This window comes from Amblyomma mixtum, chromosome 2 (genome assembly GCF_055824585.1).
Source record: "Amblyomma mixtum isolate Tamu chromosome 2, ASM5582458v1, whole genome shotgun sequence".
NCBI classification, from domain to species: Eukaryota; Metazoa; Arthropoda; class Arachnida; order Ixodida; family Ixodidae; genus Amblyomma; species Amblyomma mixtum.
Genome location: NC_143013.1, coordinates 91,014,780 through 91,032,924, shown reverse-complemented (window position 1 = coordinate 91,032,924; position 18,145 = coordinate 91,014,780). Strand labels below are relative to the sequence as shown.

At 49.1% G+C, this 18,145-nt stretch overlaps 1 protein-coding gene across 5 annotated transcripts in view; it reads right to left on the bottom strand.

The window, feature by feature from the left end:
• The window catches only part of LOC149360118 (uncharacterized), a 79,342-nt gene that overhangs the window by 40,928 nt on the left and 20,269 nt on the right, over window positions 1-18,145 (bottom strand). For all 5 annotated transcript variants that reach the window (XM_089572185.1, XM_089572188.1, XM_089572187.1 and 2 more), the window contains exons 4-6: window positions 16,819-16,882; window positions 16,396-16,541; window positions 7,088-7,410 (exon numbers count right to left, since the gene is read on the bottom strand). In XM_089572185.1, the coding sequence (XP_089428311.1) occupies window positions 7,088-7,410; window positions 16,396-16,541; window positions 16,819-16,882 (533 nt within the window). The remainder of the gene's footprint in view (window positions 1-7,087; window positions 7,411-16,395; window positions 16,542-16,818; window positions 16,883-18,145) is intronic.

Below are 18,145 nucleotides of genomic sequence, written 5' to 3'. Positions count from 1 at the left end.
CCAGGTAGTGCACGCGTGACACGAACGCTCCATGGGTGCTACCTCGGACGGTATACGTAGCCGGGCGCCCCACCCCGGCAGCTAATGCAGTGTGCCCCGAACGCGATTAGTCCGAGACAGGACGCTATGTGCGCGCGGCTATGCACATACAGTTTACTTCTTTTGAAGCGAAAAGCTTCACTAGGCTCGTCAACACCGCGCTTCGTGTTGGCCACCCCTGGGCGCCGCCGCGGCGCGCCCTCCCTCCTCCTCGCCACCTGTTTACCCTTCGACGCTGCTAGCGGTTCTTATCGCGTTATCGCAAGGCGTTGCGATAACGCCCGAGCGGCGACGGCGGACATAAAAGAGGCCGCGCGCTGCGGCGCGCGCTCCGTCGTTACTCTCCTCCTCGCCATCGGTTAACCGCTTGGGACGGTTCTTTCGCAAGGCGTTGCGAGAACGCACGCGTGAGCGGCGGCCGTAGAAGAGGCGCAGACATTCGCCATGGAAGGAAGAAGACCCAGACGTGGTAGCGAGGGAGCTGGCTCAAAATCTACACTGCTACCGTGGTGCTCGCAGTGCATTGTGCGCGAACTGCGACAGCCATGACGCCAAACAAAGTATAATTGCAGCTTTTCGCTTGTACATCTAGGCTTAACCAGAGCTAAGCCACTGCCAATTTTTTTTCGTAAGTGATGGTGCGCAGTGGCCGCTCGCGCGCACTTATTTTCGACAATGCTGGGACATTAGCACGCGAGCGGCGCGAACTTGATAACTTTTGTATTTTGTAAATAGTGCACAAACTTCCATTTCCCTTTATTTCCGCCGGCTGCAGCTCGGATGCTTAAGATATTAGATAGCAATTGCCGCGGCCGGCAACATTATTTTACTTCAACTTCTTTTATTTTTCCCTTTTCAAGAAATAACTACCACTACAACCTCGGTGCCTTGTTCTGCGTCATTAACCGAGACGATGGCGGCGTCTGTGGACGGAAAGTGCCCGTAGGCGTCCGAGCGCGAAAAACGCACGAGCTGGCCCGCTTCAAGAGCGTAGGTACTTTCTTCGCACAAAATCATGTTTCATGAGCAATGCATCAAAATAAGCCGTGCGACGGCGCTTTTATACAGCCACGGCCGCTTGATGCAAAGTGCATCAAGCGGCCGTGATTCAGCCTTTGATCCCATCCGAAGACGCAGCAACAGCGTTCTGCAGCAACGTCCCGCGGCGCTCAAGCTACGCATTATACCGCCGTTAGGCCGAAAATTATCCGGTCCTGCCGCATCGCTGAAGTAGGTGACACATTAGCAACGCTCGCAGCACCAGATTCCGCGAGCTTACCGCAGTGGTGCCGCCCGCGAGCGTTGCAGACGACGGCGCTCTGGTGCGCTACTCCCTAGTCGTCGCTAGGCCTAATTTGCTTCGCATCGAAGCCACAGCGGACGGCGCTTTTGAATTTACCAACTTATGGCACTGCCATAACCTCATTGTTTCATATCAAAAGAAAGATATACGAGCGATTTCAGCGACGCCTTAGCAGCGGAGCTGGCGTGCAAGCAGATCGGGTCAGCCGCGCTGCAACGGCGGCAGCTGCTACGCGGCTGCGAACATAAAACTAACTTGTATCTCAGTTAAGCTCAGCGATCCTCGAGGAGGATTCATTTTTGACATTCCCGTACCCCAGGGCTAATCATTTACGGGAACAAGAAAATCGCGGTTTTCTGACGCTGGTGCCAGGGATCTGCCGTAGAGATTGGCACGGTCGGCTTGCGGGCGGCGCGGTGCCGTCGGACGGCACTCTCGACACTGCGCTGACTGCGCCAAATGCAATGCAAGATATGCGCAAATGTCGCTTCGCTCCGGCTCACCGCGTCACTTCGTTGCACCGCAACCCAACCCGGCGTCGAGCCTTGCGTCACCAGCCACTGTGATTCGTATGTTCGGTAACTGCGCATTTAGACTTCCCGTGATGAGTCGGAACGCGTTTGCTGCGGGATGACTGCAGGTCAACCAACAGGCGGCTGCCGCTGTCACAGTGCGGGACATCAAAACAGAACTGGCGGCTGACAGATGGTAAGTACGATTATCGTCGGCTAGACTTGGCAAACAACAAATCGCAGCGGAAAGTTCAGGGCGCTATCATTACGCGGGGAATAAAAAAAAATTGAATTTTGACAACAAAATTCAGAAGTGTGACTATTATGCGAGTAAATACGGTATACGTGCCCATAAGTTTTTCTAATAGGTGATTCACATATTAATTCTCAGTACATTTATTTAATATTACATGTTTATGACTCATAATTCCGTAAATTGTGCAAAATGACCAGACAATACACAGCAATACCAATGCCACCTTACCAGGATGTACTGGACTACATGAGACTCACCACACTTCTTTATGAGTCAAAATAGACAAACAGCCTGTTTGCAATACAACTTTTTCCAACTAACATTATGGAGACTAAACCCAACATGGACTCGGTGCAAACAGCTCATATTTGGTTTATGGGGATCTATAGTAGGATACAACTTAAAAAAACCAGCAGTTGCTAACACTGGGCCGCGGTTCGCGGCATCCTGTATTACTCCGCTGGCCAACCGCAACTGTAAACGAAATCAGCTTTTTAATGCTTGACTATATCAAACAATCCCCATGTCAAAATCCTAGAGCTTATAATCTTTTTCTTGTGATGAGCTTCTTGTTTTGGTCACAAGAAACGTTTAAGCAGCGGATTACTTTTTTTGTCGTGGAGGAATTCTGTGCGCGGAGGCTGAATGTGGGCGGAGCTTCACTGCAGACTTAAGTTGTATCCGACTATAACATCCTGAAGCAACTCGGACTATGAGGGACGCCGTACAGAAGGGCTTCGGAAATTTCAACGGCCGGGGGTTCTTTAACGTGCACTGACATCGCACAGTACATGCGCCTCTAGAATTTCACCTGCATCGAAATTCGACCGCCGCGGCCAGGATCGAACCCACTTCTTTCGGGTCAACAGCTAAGTGCCGTAATCACTGAGCCACCGTGGCAGCTCAAACAACCCATACTCGCCCAGTGCTACAAAAAAAAAAATCTCAGGTAGGAGTAACAGGCAAGCCCAATTTTGGCAGCCTGAGGGTTCCAATGGGGGCAATTAGGATTGGGGCAGCCCTGAAAATACCCACATCGGCCCTCTATGGCGGAATATGTGGGCCAGGTTTGGGCTGCCCCTGCAGGACCCCCATTGGTCCCATTCCGCAATGCAGGTAGGCCCAAAAATACACGCTTAAGGGGGGAGGAGGGTCTTAGAAGTAAATTGTTATTAATGAAGTCACAAGCATGAAATCTGCAGGGAACATGTATTTTTGCATACTGATTGCAAGTAAGTAATTTAATTTTATGTGCAACAAGTTGTGTTGTGTTGGGTTTAATGGCGCATAAGCGGCTAAGGCTATCATGTGCTAAGAACAAGGTTTAGAAAAACTGGTTTAGCAAAGTTTGAAAACAATTAAAAACGGTGGTGTACAGGGCCTAAAAGTTACTTTTACTACCTAGTTGATAAAAGATAAACATTTTCGAAATGGCTGTTTGCAGAAGCTTTTAAAAGTTGGTTAACCTCCGTGGACATCCTTGGCTTGGCAAGGATCTCGAGGCTCCCAACAACTCAGACAGAAACCTCAGCCTCCTTCTCAGGACTGAGAAAGTGGCTGAGGTGTATCGTTCTAAGTAGAGATGCACAGGGTCAGAACATTACAGTTTTTGAAGAATACCGGCTTCCCTTAAAAAGCTAAAAACATCAAGCATACTAACAGGTGCATGTTCAGCTAAAATCAACGCTGGATGAAATGGAATATGTTCTTTGTAAAATGTAGCAAAATATTTTTTCCTTAGTGATTCAAGTTTTGTGCACCAGAGTAAGTAGTATGTGGTTTACGGTAAGTTCACGTCCGCATTATGTGCAACAAGTCTTTACGCACTTATGCAATATGTTAGGTAACCTTTGCCGAGAGTTTGAAAGAAATTCTACTGCAGGGAACTTGTTAGATTGCATGCCATTGGTTTCTCTTGACATCAAGCTACACAATAAGGGTAAAATTATCATCCTGCCTTTCTTAGAAGGTGAGTTATAGGATTTTTAAATTATCAGTTCCTTCCCATTTGTGAAGTGGCAAATTCAAAACCCTGTAACTCAACTTCTATGATAGGGAGGTTAATAATTTTGCACTTATTGCATAGTTTAATGTCAAGACAAGCCAATGGCATACATCCTAGCTAATTTCCTGCAGCAGAATTTATTGAAAGCTCTCGGCAAGAAGTTAAATAACTTATTATATAAGTGCACAAGGACTTGTTATGCATAAAATTAAATTACATATTTGGAATAAGCACGCAAAAATACATTTTTTTGAAGATGCCATTATTGGGACTTCATTAAAAAATTTTTTTTTTCTAACACCAGCTTTAAGCTCCCTGGGGGGAATATGTGGGGCTGGCCCCTGCAGGATCAGCACTGGTCGCACTTGGCAATCCGGGCCGAAAGTGGGCAGCTGCTGGTTTAGGTTTGGTTGGTTTATGGGGTTTAACGTCCCAAAGCGACTAAGGCTATGAGGGACGCCGTAGTGAAGGGCTCCGGAAATTTCGACCACCTGGGGTTCTTTAACGCGCACTGACATCGCACAGCACACGGGCCTCTAGAATTTCGCCTCCATCGAAATTCAGCCGCCGCGGCCGGGATCGAACCCGCGTCTTTCTGGCCAGCAGCCGAGCGCCGTAACCACTGAGCCACCGTGGCGGCGTAGTGGGCAGCTGCATTTAACCTGCCCCCATAGGTACAAAATGGGACCCATCGGGGTGATTTGCCGGCAGCTGACAGGGGGCCCCCATCTGGGCACCGGTTGCCGAACCCGCATGGGCCCCAACCTCATTGCTCACTTTATACTATACAAGGAAACAAACAATATCACCATGCATGTTTCACAAAGCAAAGTGTGCCAAACGAAAGCGACATTTAACAGCTACTGCAGCTCGACATGGATGTGAATTAACAGTGTGGCAAGTGCTCACTCAAGTCACATTCTGCAAGGACAAGACAATTAGCTCGAAACGAACATTATGCTCAGCAGCAGGGCAGTAGGGGATGTGTTAGAGAAAGAGGTCACCTCCAACAGGCAAAAAAAGCGTGACTTATCAAAGGCACTGCACAGAGCCACAAGACTGCTGCGTCCGCCACCACTGTCAACACTGCACCTCAGCCTCAATGTCACAGCAGAAGAACAGCAGGTCCTATCCAAAATGATGCGCCTCTGAACGCATCTGGTGAAACCTTTTGACAGGGGGCACCAACAATGAGGTGGTCCTGGTCTGACAACATGCTACCCAGCTCACCGCTTTATGAAATGTTATTTACTACGTTTGGTATATGACATCAAAACTAACCTATTTGCGATATGAATGATGCTAAATTCGCCAGAAACAAAGAAACCACTGCTAGGTACAGCAAGCTCTCAGAAAAAGCTCAGGTTCACCCTAAACAATTGGGAGAAAACCTCCCCGAAATGACTAAAAAGATAGAAAGCCGCTCTGTCACGACCTTTGCACCTGCATTGCTTTGCACCTCAGCTGTCTGTGTACGAGGTCTGTTAGAAAAGTATCCTACTTTATTTTTTTTTGCGAACACCTGATGGATATGAAACAAGCGCGCTTACAGCAGCCGACCTTGAACCCTCGTGCACATGCACAAATTTTTTCCCGCCTGCCGATAGCATCAGTCGCTGGGAAGCAGCGTTTGAGTGAGGCAGTGCGCAGTGCTCTCGTCGGTGTTTTGTTGCAAGGAAAATGGCGGAGCGAGAGGAGCAGCGCTACTACCTCAAATTTTGCCAGAAACTTGGCGACAGCCAAGTGGAAACCATTCGAAATGTTCAGACGGCTTTCGGTGATGATGCTATGAGCAGCACACAGATTAAGCAGTGGTGCAACTGGTTTAAAGACGGCCGCACATCCGTGGAGAGATGGCCACGCTTCGGTCGGCCATCAACATGCCGAAATGACCAGGTAATTGCAGAAGTGAACGCTGTGGTGATGCGAGACTTGTGTGACTATCCGAGAAATTGCGGAAGAGGTGGACATCAGCAATTTTTCTGCACTTTCCATTATCACCGAAGATTTGGCCATGGAGAGAGTTGCGGCGAAATTCGTGCCAAAGCTGCTGACGGTGGAGAAAAAGCAGCTTCGTGTTGAAGTTTCACAGGAGATGCTGGATTCCACAAACAGTTACCCTCACTTCACCGACGCCATAATCACTAGTGACGAGTATTGGGTGTACGGGTACGACCCGGAAACCAAATCCCAGTCGTCACAGAGGACGCATTCCACGTCACCAAGACCAAAGAAAGCCCGCCCAGTGCCCAGCAATGTCAAAGCGATGCTGACTGCTTTTTTGACTCCCTCTCTGTGGCACACCATGAGTACGCACCCCACAGGGTCAAACAATGAACAAAGAGTACTACAGGGATGTCCTCCGTCGCCTACGTGGTGCTGTGCGGCGCAAGAGACCGGAATTGAGGTCAACAAGAAATTGGCGCATCCCTCGCGGCATTGCTCCTGCACATTCCTCCTGCACATTCCTCGCATTTGATTCAGACTTTTCTGGCGAAAAACCAGACTCCTGTAGTTCAACAGGCTCCTTACTCTCCTGATATATCCCCCTAAGACTTCTGGCTGTTTCCTAAAATCAAGAGGCCATTGAAAGGAGCGCGATTTCAGAAAAGAAAGGACATTATGACTGCAACGACAGCAGAGCTAAACTCCATTCCGAAAAGGGCCTTTTTGGAATACTTCCAACAATGGCAGCACTGCTGGGAGATGTATATGGAGCCCCAAGGAGACCATTTTGAAGGTTATTAGGTTTCTAACGCTCCAGTTATGCCAGTTTTTTTTCTTCGGCCAAAGGTCGGATACTTTTCTAACAGACCTCGTATACTTGCAATCGAAGTAAAACCCCTGGTTCAGAACAGCAGTATTGAGTTCAATATACTTGTAAACAGCTATAAAAACACGCTTGCGCGCACACGCATGCACGCACACACATGCATGCACACACACACACTTGCTTGAAAAGAGGGACTCACCAGGCTCCTTCCTGCCTCGCCGGTTGGCTGTGGCCACGGTCCGCGTAGGCTTGCTCACCAGCTGCGTAGTGGCCAGAGACAGGAGTGGCCGTGCCTGGCCATTGGTGGTCACGGCTGGCCGCACCGCCAGCAGCATGGTGTTGTTGCTGGTGACGGCAGGTTGCACCAGCCGCAAGGTGTCGTTCCCGACCACGGTGGCAGCCATGGCGTGGGACCCGTAGAAGGTGTGCTTGCTTATCTTGGCTTCAGTTGGCTGCAGCTGGCTACCAGAGCCACCGCCCGATGCGCCGTCCAAGATGATGCGCCGCTTGGGCCCACACGTTCTGTGGGACACAGTTCCAGGGTGCTCTACAATGTGTGTGGCACACCAGAGCATGGGGTTCTGAAAGTGGGTTCCCTCGAGTGCCCTTTGGTTTCCCCCCAAGGAGGTAAACTGATGTGCGACTCAACTTCCACGACCCGTCCAATTCCCACCCTCTTTTTCGCGAAAGAGGCACTCAGGCGCAAAAAAGCCCGAGCGAGGTTTTCTTGAAGCGAGCAAGCTGTGGGTGCCCGTGCGTTCAGCGCCCCATGATGGCGTCAGCGCGCCTTGGAGCCGGTTTTCAGCAGGTGCATTTCACACCTCGACTACTCTGGCCACCCTTGCAGAGCAACACCGCTATTCATTTCCAAATGGCGGCAACCAGTTCCTCTCGGTATGGACTGCACGTTTGAATAGAGTGGGGGCAAATTTTTAAACTCAATTTTCTTAGCCATGAATGAGTCTTTGATGCCGGATAAACATCAGCACAGCCAGGAAGAGCTGGGGAATCAATTTTTACTGAGAGCAATAACTAATGAGTCGCCCTCCCCAGCGTCCCTTTAATTGAATGTGGGCATATTCCGAGGGACTGCTTTTTCTGTGAGCCCATGTTAGAGAGGAAGGGATACAAACCAAGACACTTGGGGATCCTTCAAGCCTTTTGTAAAACCACTGGGGTTCCCCAAGGTCAAGAAGACTGAGAACCACTGCCACAGAGTTTTAGACCCAGAATAATGGAGATAAATCTGACACTGCTGTTTATGGGAGCCACAATTGTTGCAGCCCCCATACCGTGGAAATGATGTCTTCCATCACTGGCTGGATGGGAAAAAATTCCTCCATGCAAAGGAGGACCGCCAGGGGGCGTCGAGGAGTACGGACGCGTTCACGTCGGCTCCGCGAAATCAGTGATTTCATGGCGGATTTTTTCCTACGTTGACCGTAAATGTCTTTTAAACCTGTTTCCTAAGGTGCAAGCAACCTGAGGATACCACATTTGTGCCTGTAAGTGCATCTTTAAAGACTGTATCGTCATTCCAAGTTCGCCAGCGCCACACGCCACGATAGGCCTACTTCCGAGAAGGCGGCGACCGGCGAGCTCCCGCCACCGCCGACCACGCCCGGCTCCACGATGACGATGGAAGTGACGGTGGTGGGAACCGACATCGACCCCAAAGAAAAAGAAAAAGAGGAATGGATTATGAGACTGAAGAAGCGAGCGGAAAAATTGGAGAACGACGAACGCCACCTAGGACGCCAACATGGTGCCGGAGACGCGGCGGCAGCGAACGCCGCCACTGTTGCGACGACCGACGGCAGCGACACGAGAGCCTACAGAGAGGCGGGACGGAAACTCGCTGAACGTTCAATAGCCTCAGACCTCCCGAGACTTCCAGCGACCGGATGGAAAGTAGTTCTGTGTCCCAAAGAAGGACTAACAATGCTGAAGAGCACCACCGAGATGAGAATTGCGGCGGCCATCAGGGAGAAAGCCGGAATCAAGGACGAGGAGGCACTGAAGGACAGACTAGCTATAAACGTCAAGCAAGGTACGATTACCTACCACTCGCCTAGCTACGAAAACGCGAGGAAGGTGGAGAAAATTGAAACTGTCAAGATCGGAGACAAGGAACGCGGTGTGACCACCTACATGAACGCACCAGAGAGTTGCGGCAGGGGAGTCATACATGGCATCGATGAGGAATACACACACAAGTATGTACTAGAAGGACTGAACATTAACGGATTCAACCCTTCAGTCATAGATGCACGAAGAATGGGGAAGACCAAATCTTTCCTAATCACCTTCGAAGAAGAGAAAGTACCACGCAGAGTAGTCTTGAGCGGAATCACTTTCAAATGCTTTCTATACAAGAAACGCTATGAGGTCTGTTACAAGTGCGGAGGACTTGGCCACCGCTCGGACGTCTGCGACAGTGAGGTGACCAAGTGCCGCGGCTGTGGCATGACATCGCCCCCCGAGGGGCACCAATGTACACCGCAGTGCCAGCTATGCGGCAAAGAACACTACACCGGGGACAAGAGGTGCAAAAATCTCTTTCGCACCCCTTATATTGTCAAGAAACGCCAATGGGAAGCCAAACAGGAGGCTGAAGAAGCGAAGCAAGAAGACGGAAGGAACAGCCGCTCCCGTAATAGATCCGGCAGCAGAACGAGGTTTCGGTCAGAGTCCTTCCCCCGGCTACAAACCGGACAGCAACAGCCACGCAAGGAGCAAGCTGCAAAGGTGAGCTGGCCAACTAAAGTTTCCCAGGACTCCGAGACAGTTAAAGAATTAAAAGAACTTATTAAACAGCAGGCAGATCAGATTAAGACTTTAACTGATTATATTAAGAAGCAAGAAGAGCGGATCAAAATGCTAGAAACGACAGCTAAACAACCCGAGGAAAACAAACCGCAACAGGAAAAGGCAATGGCGCCTATGCAAGTGGAGCAGGATAAAGAGGTAGAGACAGCGAAGGTTGAAAAACCCCCTTCAAAAAAGAAACGTACCAAAGAGTCGGATCTTGAGACCAAATTCGAACAACCAAACGACAAACAACAACAGGATATGAAACTACTGAACGGAACACTAATGCAATTCATGAAACAAGTCACAGAAACGATCAGAGTAGAATTTGCAAAGCGAGACGCTGCTCTCACGGCGGAATTTGAGAAAAGGGACCAATGGATATACGCGGAATTCCAAGCAACCAAAAATGCCTTGGCCAAAGAACAATAATACTATCTGGCAGTGGAACTGTAGGGGCTTTCTGCGTAAACGGGCCGTTTTACAATCGTTCCTTGCAAACGGAGACAAACCCGAAATTATAGCTTTACAAGAGTGCGGGAAAAACGCGAAGCTACCCGGTTACAAATCGTACCCGGGCCGAGGGGACAACACGCAGGTTGCCACCCTTGTCAAACGCAACGTTACCGCGCTGCAGCACGAGACAGGGCACGTCCAATTAGATCACACTCTAATCGAAATGATACCGCGTAAGCGGAGAGAGAAAAGCCTATTCGTCTTAAACGTATACAGCTCTCCGAAACAGAGAAAGGATTGCGGCTTCGGCAAGCTATTCGCAAAAACGAAACAGATAGCGGGCAAAAACCCTATCGTCATTGTCGGGGACTTTAACGCTCATCATCCCGCATGGGGATACAAATATACGCAAATCAAGGGCAGAGAACTCTGGGACAGTATTCTCCACAATGAGCTCATCTTGATCACTGACCCCATCAAACCAACAAGACAGGGCAATAGCGTGAGTAGGGACACTACACCTGACTTAACTCTCACCGGAGGCCAAATCACGGCAAGGTGGTGTAACACGGGGGAGGACCTAGGAAGCGACCACAAAATTATTGAGATCGTGGTAGAAGACGGACCGCCCACACCGAAACCCAAAAAGGTCGCAGCGGTAAATTGGGATCTATTCAGGGCGAACCTTCATACCCGAGACGCAATCAGGGACATAGAATCTTGGGGCACAGACATTCTCGCGGCAGTTAAAGAAGCCACCGAAGAGGTGGAAGCAGACGAAACGCAAGAAGAGGTAGACAGGCGTATGATAGGCCTGTGGCGCAAGAAAAGGGAGCTAGAAGAAAAACTTGCTCAAAACAAGGGGAACAGAAACATACGTAAGCTCCTAGCCAAACAGAATAGAGATATCGAGGAGCACGCGCTGAACTTAACCAGACAAAACTGGGGTAGTATCTGCGAGCAGATGGACCGCAGAATCAGCAAAGCCAACACGTGGAAAATGCTCAGACATCTCTTAGACCCGGACAAGACAAAGTATGAGGCACGACAACAACTACAGAAACTCGTATATAAATACGAAGGCACTAGTGATCAACTAATCTCTGAAGTGAGGGACAAGTACTTGAGGTGCACACCACCCACACCCCTCCCCGAGTACAAGGGCGCAGAGAATCCTCTTCTCGATGGGCCCATCACCATCGGAGAGGTTAGGGCGGAGTTGAACATACTCAGAACTAAAACTGCGGCAGGTCCAGACAGAATCAGCAATCGCATGCTGAGGAATTTGGATGATGCATCAATTAGAAACCTAACAGCGTACATGCAGGAATGTTGGGATAAGGGCCGAATCCCACCTTCGTGGAAAGAGGCCAACCTAGTCCTTATTCCAAAACCAGGTAAGAAACTAAGTCTCGAAAACCTGAGGCCCATTTCGCTTACCTCATGTGTAGGTAAGCTAATGGAGCACGTTATTCAAACGAGGCTAAACAGATTCATAGAAGAACAAAAGCTTTACCCCGACACGATGATCGGATTCAGGACACATCTTTCTGCATGCGATGTTATGCTTCAACTTAAAGAACAAGTGCTAGACAACGAAACAGCTGATACCAGAGTAATAGTCGGCCTTGACGTGGCCAAAGCTTTTGACAACGTTGACCACGCAGCCATACTAGAACGCTTAGAAACTCTAAATGTAGGGGGAAAGGTATACAACTACGTGAAGGACTTTCTTTCAAACAGAATAGTTACTATCAGCCTAGGAGGGAAGGAAGAGAAAGGCATAAGGCTGGGCAACAAAGGTACTCCCCAAGGCTCGGTCCTATCACCAACACTCTTCAACATTGCAATGATTGGCTTACCACATAAATTGGCGTGTATAGAAGGGCTCAACCACACAATATACGCGGACGACCTCACCCTCTGGGTTACCAGAGGCAGTGACGCGCACATCGAAGGTACCCTCCAAAGAGCGATCGAGGAAATTGAGTCGTACCTAAAACAAACAGGACTCAAATGTTCTGCCGAGAAATCGGAAGCGCTCTTCCTCGGCCCACAAAAGAGACAAAGAAAGCCCCATGAACATGGGATAACGCTAACGGTAAACGGGGACAAAATACCCTCAGTAGAGATGATTAGAGTACTGGGTCTTAGGATACAGGCAAACGGTAAGAACACCGAAACGATACGAAAACTCGAATCGAGTGTAAGCCAGACGTGTAGGCTACTCAAAAGAATAGCAAATAAACACGCGGGAATGAAGGAGACGAACCTCTTAAGACTAGTTCAATCATTTGTAATCAGCAGAATCACATACGTGGCACCATATCTACGGCTAGCCAAAGCAGAAAAAAACAAGATTGAAATCCTAATTAGGAAAGGCGTCAAAACCGCTCTGGGCCTCCCCCCGTACACATCCACCCAGAAAATTCTAAACATGGGGATTTCGAACACACTAGACGAGCTCATTGAGGCCACCAGAGTAGCGCAACAACAACGACTCCTACGCAGCCATTCGGGGCTAAAAATACTAGAAAGGCTAGGCTTCGAACCTCGAGCGCGGCTCAAACACACGGAGAATATCCCAACAGACATAAGGAACAAAATCAGAATCCCACCACTCCCAAGGAATATGGATCCGGTACACCATGAGGGTAGGCGAAAGGACAGAGCGAAAGCTCTGCAGAAAAAATTTGCCAATAGACAGGACGTGGTTTACACGGACGCGGCGGAATATGAAGGCAGAACGGGTTTCGTAGCCCTAGCAACCAGGGAGGGCGGAGACCGAGTCTCGTGCTGCAGCACCCAACAGAGAGATGCAACAGCGGCTGAGGAGGTAGCCATTGCGCTGGCTTTAACTCAACGGAATGTCAGGGTGATTATAACAGATTCCAAATCGGCTATCCGCAACTACAACGCAGGCAGGGTATCTGTCGAAGCAGTCAAAATTCTGAATGCCGGCCCGACACCGGCAGAACTAATTAACCTTGTTTGGACTCCTGCCCACGAGGGCCTCCGGGGAAACGAGACAGCGCACGCATTGGCCCGAGGACTCACACACCGGGACCCCAATGCGGTCTCGTCAAGCAGAGAGCCCCTTCAGACGAGCGAGGAGCTGAACACGTACCAAGATATTCTTAGCCATTACAGATTAGGAAGACAGACATTACCTGGAGCATGCAAAGGCCTTAGCAAAAAGGAAGAGGTCATATGGAGAAAGTTACAGGCGGGAGTTTTTCCGAACCCACTCGCACTAAGCAGATGGCATCCGGCGATCCAAGACCCCAGGTGTAAACATTGTAATGAAATAGCAGACATGATCCACATGGTGTGGACATGCCCTAGCCACAACAAACCAGACAGGAATATAGAGTCCTGGGAGGCTTTAATGGCCAGCCAGAAAGAAGAAGAACAAAAAGAAGTTATCCGTCTGGCCCTGGACACCGCTGAATCCCAAGGGATCCCAGCCTGCTGAAAGGGGAGGAAGATGACGGCGGTCAAGACTCGTCTTTTTAGCCCTCTGATTCCTTGACGGGTTCCAATAAAGTTATTTCATCATCCATGCAAACTTCCGGCCTATTCACCCACAAATATTGCAAGCAAAGTAGCCTAATACAGTCCACTTTGCATGAAAAACGACCTAACCCCAGCACTTGTCCGGGTTGTCCCACAACCACCGAGAAACTACGGCCAAGCGCAACTCCTGTTTACGGAGAAATCTGTCACACATAAAAGCCCTGCCCCCAACTTTCCGTGGCAGAAAATTTCAAATTTCACGAACTAGCAATAAAGAATCTGGTTCAAAATGGTGGTTCAAAATGCACCTAGGGTGCATTTTGTGGTACAAAGGGTGGTTCAAAATGCACCTCGAGCTGTACTCGGAACCATGATGTGCATATAGAAAGTTTTTTTTTTTCTCCACGCTATTAATGGCAGCTAAAGAACCTTCATCACCAGGCTCGACAGCTGCTAAGAGGCGCCAGCTTTTCAATGATCTTGGGGTAATGCATACAGCAGTTAAGTGCAAGAAAAAGAGAGGCATGAATGTGGAAAGAAGGCTGTACGGGTAGTTGGTAAAGAGAAAGCACTGAGAGAATTGAATGGAGAGTACGGAACGGAAAGAAAGGCAAGTGGGCGCAGGACCGGCCAGCTTGAAGCACCCAGTAGCACCAGCATGACGGTTATGGTAGCTGCCTCTGTGTGGGAGACTCCGTGCATTGGGAGGCTTCGTTTTGCTCGACTGTGCTGCCTTTTAAAAAATGTTGTTTTGAATCTGCGCTAAAAAAAGAAAAAAAAACGTCTCTGCATCAAGAGAGCCAGAGGTGGCCGATGCATCCATTTCATTTTTAGGCCTTCCCCAGTTTACACTGCCATGGCAGTAGGCACGGACAACGACAAGGACGAAGTGCTGTGTGTGTTTGGGCGCAAGACCGCTCGGCCCTTTGTCCTTAGGCTCGCCGGCTGTCTCTCCTTGTACAGACCTCCATTCTCCTTTTGTAAATGCATTTACCGTATTTACTCGCGTAATCCTCGCACTTTTTTTCCCTGAAAATCAACAAGTTGGGAGGTGCGATAATTATGCGGGGAAAATTTTCAAGCAAATGTTTCGGAGTGTTAAATGAAAAGATGAATGGGTGCGAGATCGGGATTGTCAGGTCCGCTATTGTAAATATAACGAAAACATTACTTTCAAGCGGAACTTACCTTCGTTATGAAAGTACAAGGTGAACGTAAGCTCAAGCTGCTAAAGCACTTTATTTGCCGCGCGCAACCTCCCGTCACTACTCGCGTTGCGTACGTTTATCAGGCAATTCTACTCTTGATCAGAGTCCGTGTCGACACTGGAATCGTTGGCTTCTGCGGCATCGGTTTCTTCATCTTCCGATGCTTCTTCGTCGTCCCACACCAGGTGGTCCTCAGTCGCATCCAAGGCGTTCGAAATTCCTGTTTTTTTGAAACTTCTGGCCACCATGTCTACATCAATCATCGCCCATGCCTCTGATACCCAGCTGCACAGCAGCTCCAAGGACGGTCTTTTGATCTTGCCGCCCGGCGTCAGAGCATGCTGGCCTTCGGCCATCCATTCTGCGTACAGCCTCCGGATGTTATCTTTAAATGGCTTGTTCAAAGCTATTTTTCTTTTGAATGTTTCCTAAATAAAATGTTTCTTCTCGCGCCCGTTTCATCGAGATTTCGCAGCGAAAAGAGGGGCCCGGGGGGGGGGGGGGGGGAGTCAGTTTAGATTTTTCGAACCTAAGCACCCCCTCTCAGTTTGGGCATCGTGTTGGGATCGCGATCGTGAAAAAAAGGGGGTGCTTAGAATCGCCTAAATACGGTAGTTGTAGCCGCGGTCAATAGATGGCGACCGCTACGACAAGCAGACGGCTCGCGGCAGTAATTTTGGGGGTGCGATGATTATGCGGGGGAAAAAATTTTTCCCAATTTTTGATAGCCAATGTGGGGGGTGCGAGCATTACGCGAGTGTGAGCATTATGCGAGTAAATACGGTACTCTCGTTACAATATCCCTTTCAGGCGCTTTGTACACAATTGTGTAAGTGGCAAACTTACAGCTTTTTCTGAGAAACTGGAGCACTTAACGGTGATTTCACTATTTCAGTCAAATTGAGCACCCTTCTTGTTGCAAATAAGTTGCTTTTTTGTACCATGTAGCGAATGCAGTAAGTAATATTTCACAAAAGACTGAGCTAGGTAGCACTTTTTCCACCGTTTTTGTGCAGACAGATTTTGTCGCGAGTGAAAACATCAATTGTTTTTGCTCAATTTCGAGCGCAATGTGAATCGTTGAATACAAAGCGATTCCACGATCCCTAGGGTGCTTACCTGACACACGAGAAGATTTCGATGGTACTATATATAACAAATCTGACACTTTGTATGGAATTCTCCACATCGTTGTAAAAGCATACTTGCTGGTCTTTCACATTCGAAAACTAACAAATTCCTTTTCTTGAGGCCTGAATATACTACTTAGATTAAAAAATAATTGACTTCAGTCAAAACAAAAAATGGCGCCTGAAAGGGATATCAACTTCACATTCAGTCAAATTAGCGTCTTTGTGATTATAACGGCGCAATCTACCAGCACCAGCCAATTTCAGTTCGTCTTCAGTGTCCCTCCGAATAACTCTTGACGCGATGCAAACCCCGACAGCACGACACTTCTGCATACCGCGCATGCACACACCGACGCTGAAAGACCGCCGCGCCAGCAACTGACCTTTGCTTGACCTTGTCAGTGGCCGCTATCGGCCGGGAGCAGAAGTCGCACTTGCTGAGGTCGTGGCTGATCTGGCCACACCGGCTGCAGACGATGTACAGGGAACCAGAGTCGCTCGTCTGATTCTGCACCCCCAGCACCGCAACCTTTAAGAAAAAGTGAGAAAAGGAATACGAGGCACAGCGAGGTTCGCTACAACAACTTCCAACACACAAGGAGTGCTCACAAGGTACATGCAAAACATGCACCGCCTTGCAAGGGCCAAAGACCAACGGTGCAACATCGTGATGTGCAGGGCAACATCGTGATGTGCTACTGATGTGCGGGCCACACATCCCCGTATTCCAGTTTCGGCTGTCATGCTAATTTCACAGATCGGTAAAGCCCGTAAAGAAGAACAGCAGCCGGAATTCGAGCACTTACTGCTTGCCCCTGAGAGGGTGTCAGTTTGCTTGGGGTACCGGAGCTTGCACCCCGAGCTGGTGGCCTGCATTGCAAAGAAATGTTTACAAGCCCCCATTAGATTCTTATTACTGAAGCACTCAAGGAACAGTGCAAACAGCGGCTTCATCATACCTCACCAATACCCAATATCACACCTAACCAATCCCTTTATTTGACTGCGCTCCCCAAGGTACCTGATGCTGGCAGTAAAGCAGAGCTTGAGGCTTCTTGCCATTATTCAGCTAACTCCACTGCCGCACCATGAGGCAGCACAGGACTGGTCCAATAAAATGGCATTTGACACTGAGAAGCCCAATTTGCAAAGTGGAATAATCAATTCACATGCAAGAAATACAGCTCCCAACATATTTTTCAGACCTCTAGGCATCTGCTCAAACATTTGAAAAAGGTCAACTTGTTTCAACTTCTAAGAGACAGGCCACCTAAAGTAGTGGTCGACAGTTTCCTGCATACGGCACATTGTGATGCTTCTGTGCGATTTATGGCACTTCTATAAAGCCCTGCTCACACTACCAGTGAAACTTCCCACAGCGGTGCTGCGTTAATGGTGCCATTGTCTTGCAGCCTCACAGGATGACGTCCACACTATGTGCGTCTTTCCGTTACGTTAGTGACATGACACCAGCAATTCGCTCCTGCTGCTTCATCACCACCAGCGAGCATAGACGACATTGCGAACATTCTCTCTGCGTCTTCTCACTGTTCTCCCGTCGCCACAGCCGGAGGCAGGTCAGTGACCTAACGTCACGGGCACCTCCCATTGGCTGTTCTCTTCTACGAAATGAAAAAAAACAGCTCCTGGACCAATCACTCTGCGGGGAGAAAAACCAGCTAGTGCACTTCAAGAAATGCTTCAGCGCGGCAGACAAGGACAAGACGTAGAAAACACACCACAGAGCGCCAACTAACCACTGATTTTTTTTAAACCCGCGTCTATGAATATATGCTTTGTGCTTATCAACGACAAAAAAAAAAAAAAAATACGGTGAAGAGAGCACTAGGTACAAAATGATTAGCAAACACGGCACGTGTGGCACAAGCGAACATCGTCTTGCACCAAATGTAGGTTTTTGGGGTTTAACGTCCCGAAGCAACTCAGGCTATGAGGGGCGCCGTTTAGTGAAGGGCTCCGGAAATTTAGACCACCTGGGGTTCTTTAACGTGCACTGACATCGCACAGCACACGGGCCTCTGGAATTTCGCCTTCATCGAAATTCGGCAGCCGTGGCCGGGATCGAACCCGCATCTTTCGGGTCAGCAGCCGAGCGCTGTAACCACTGAGCCA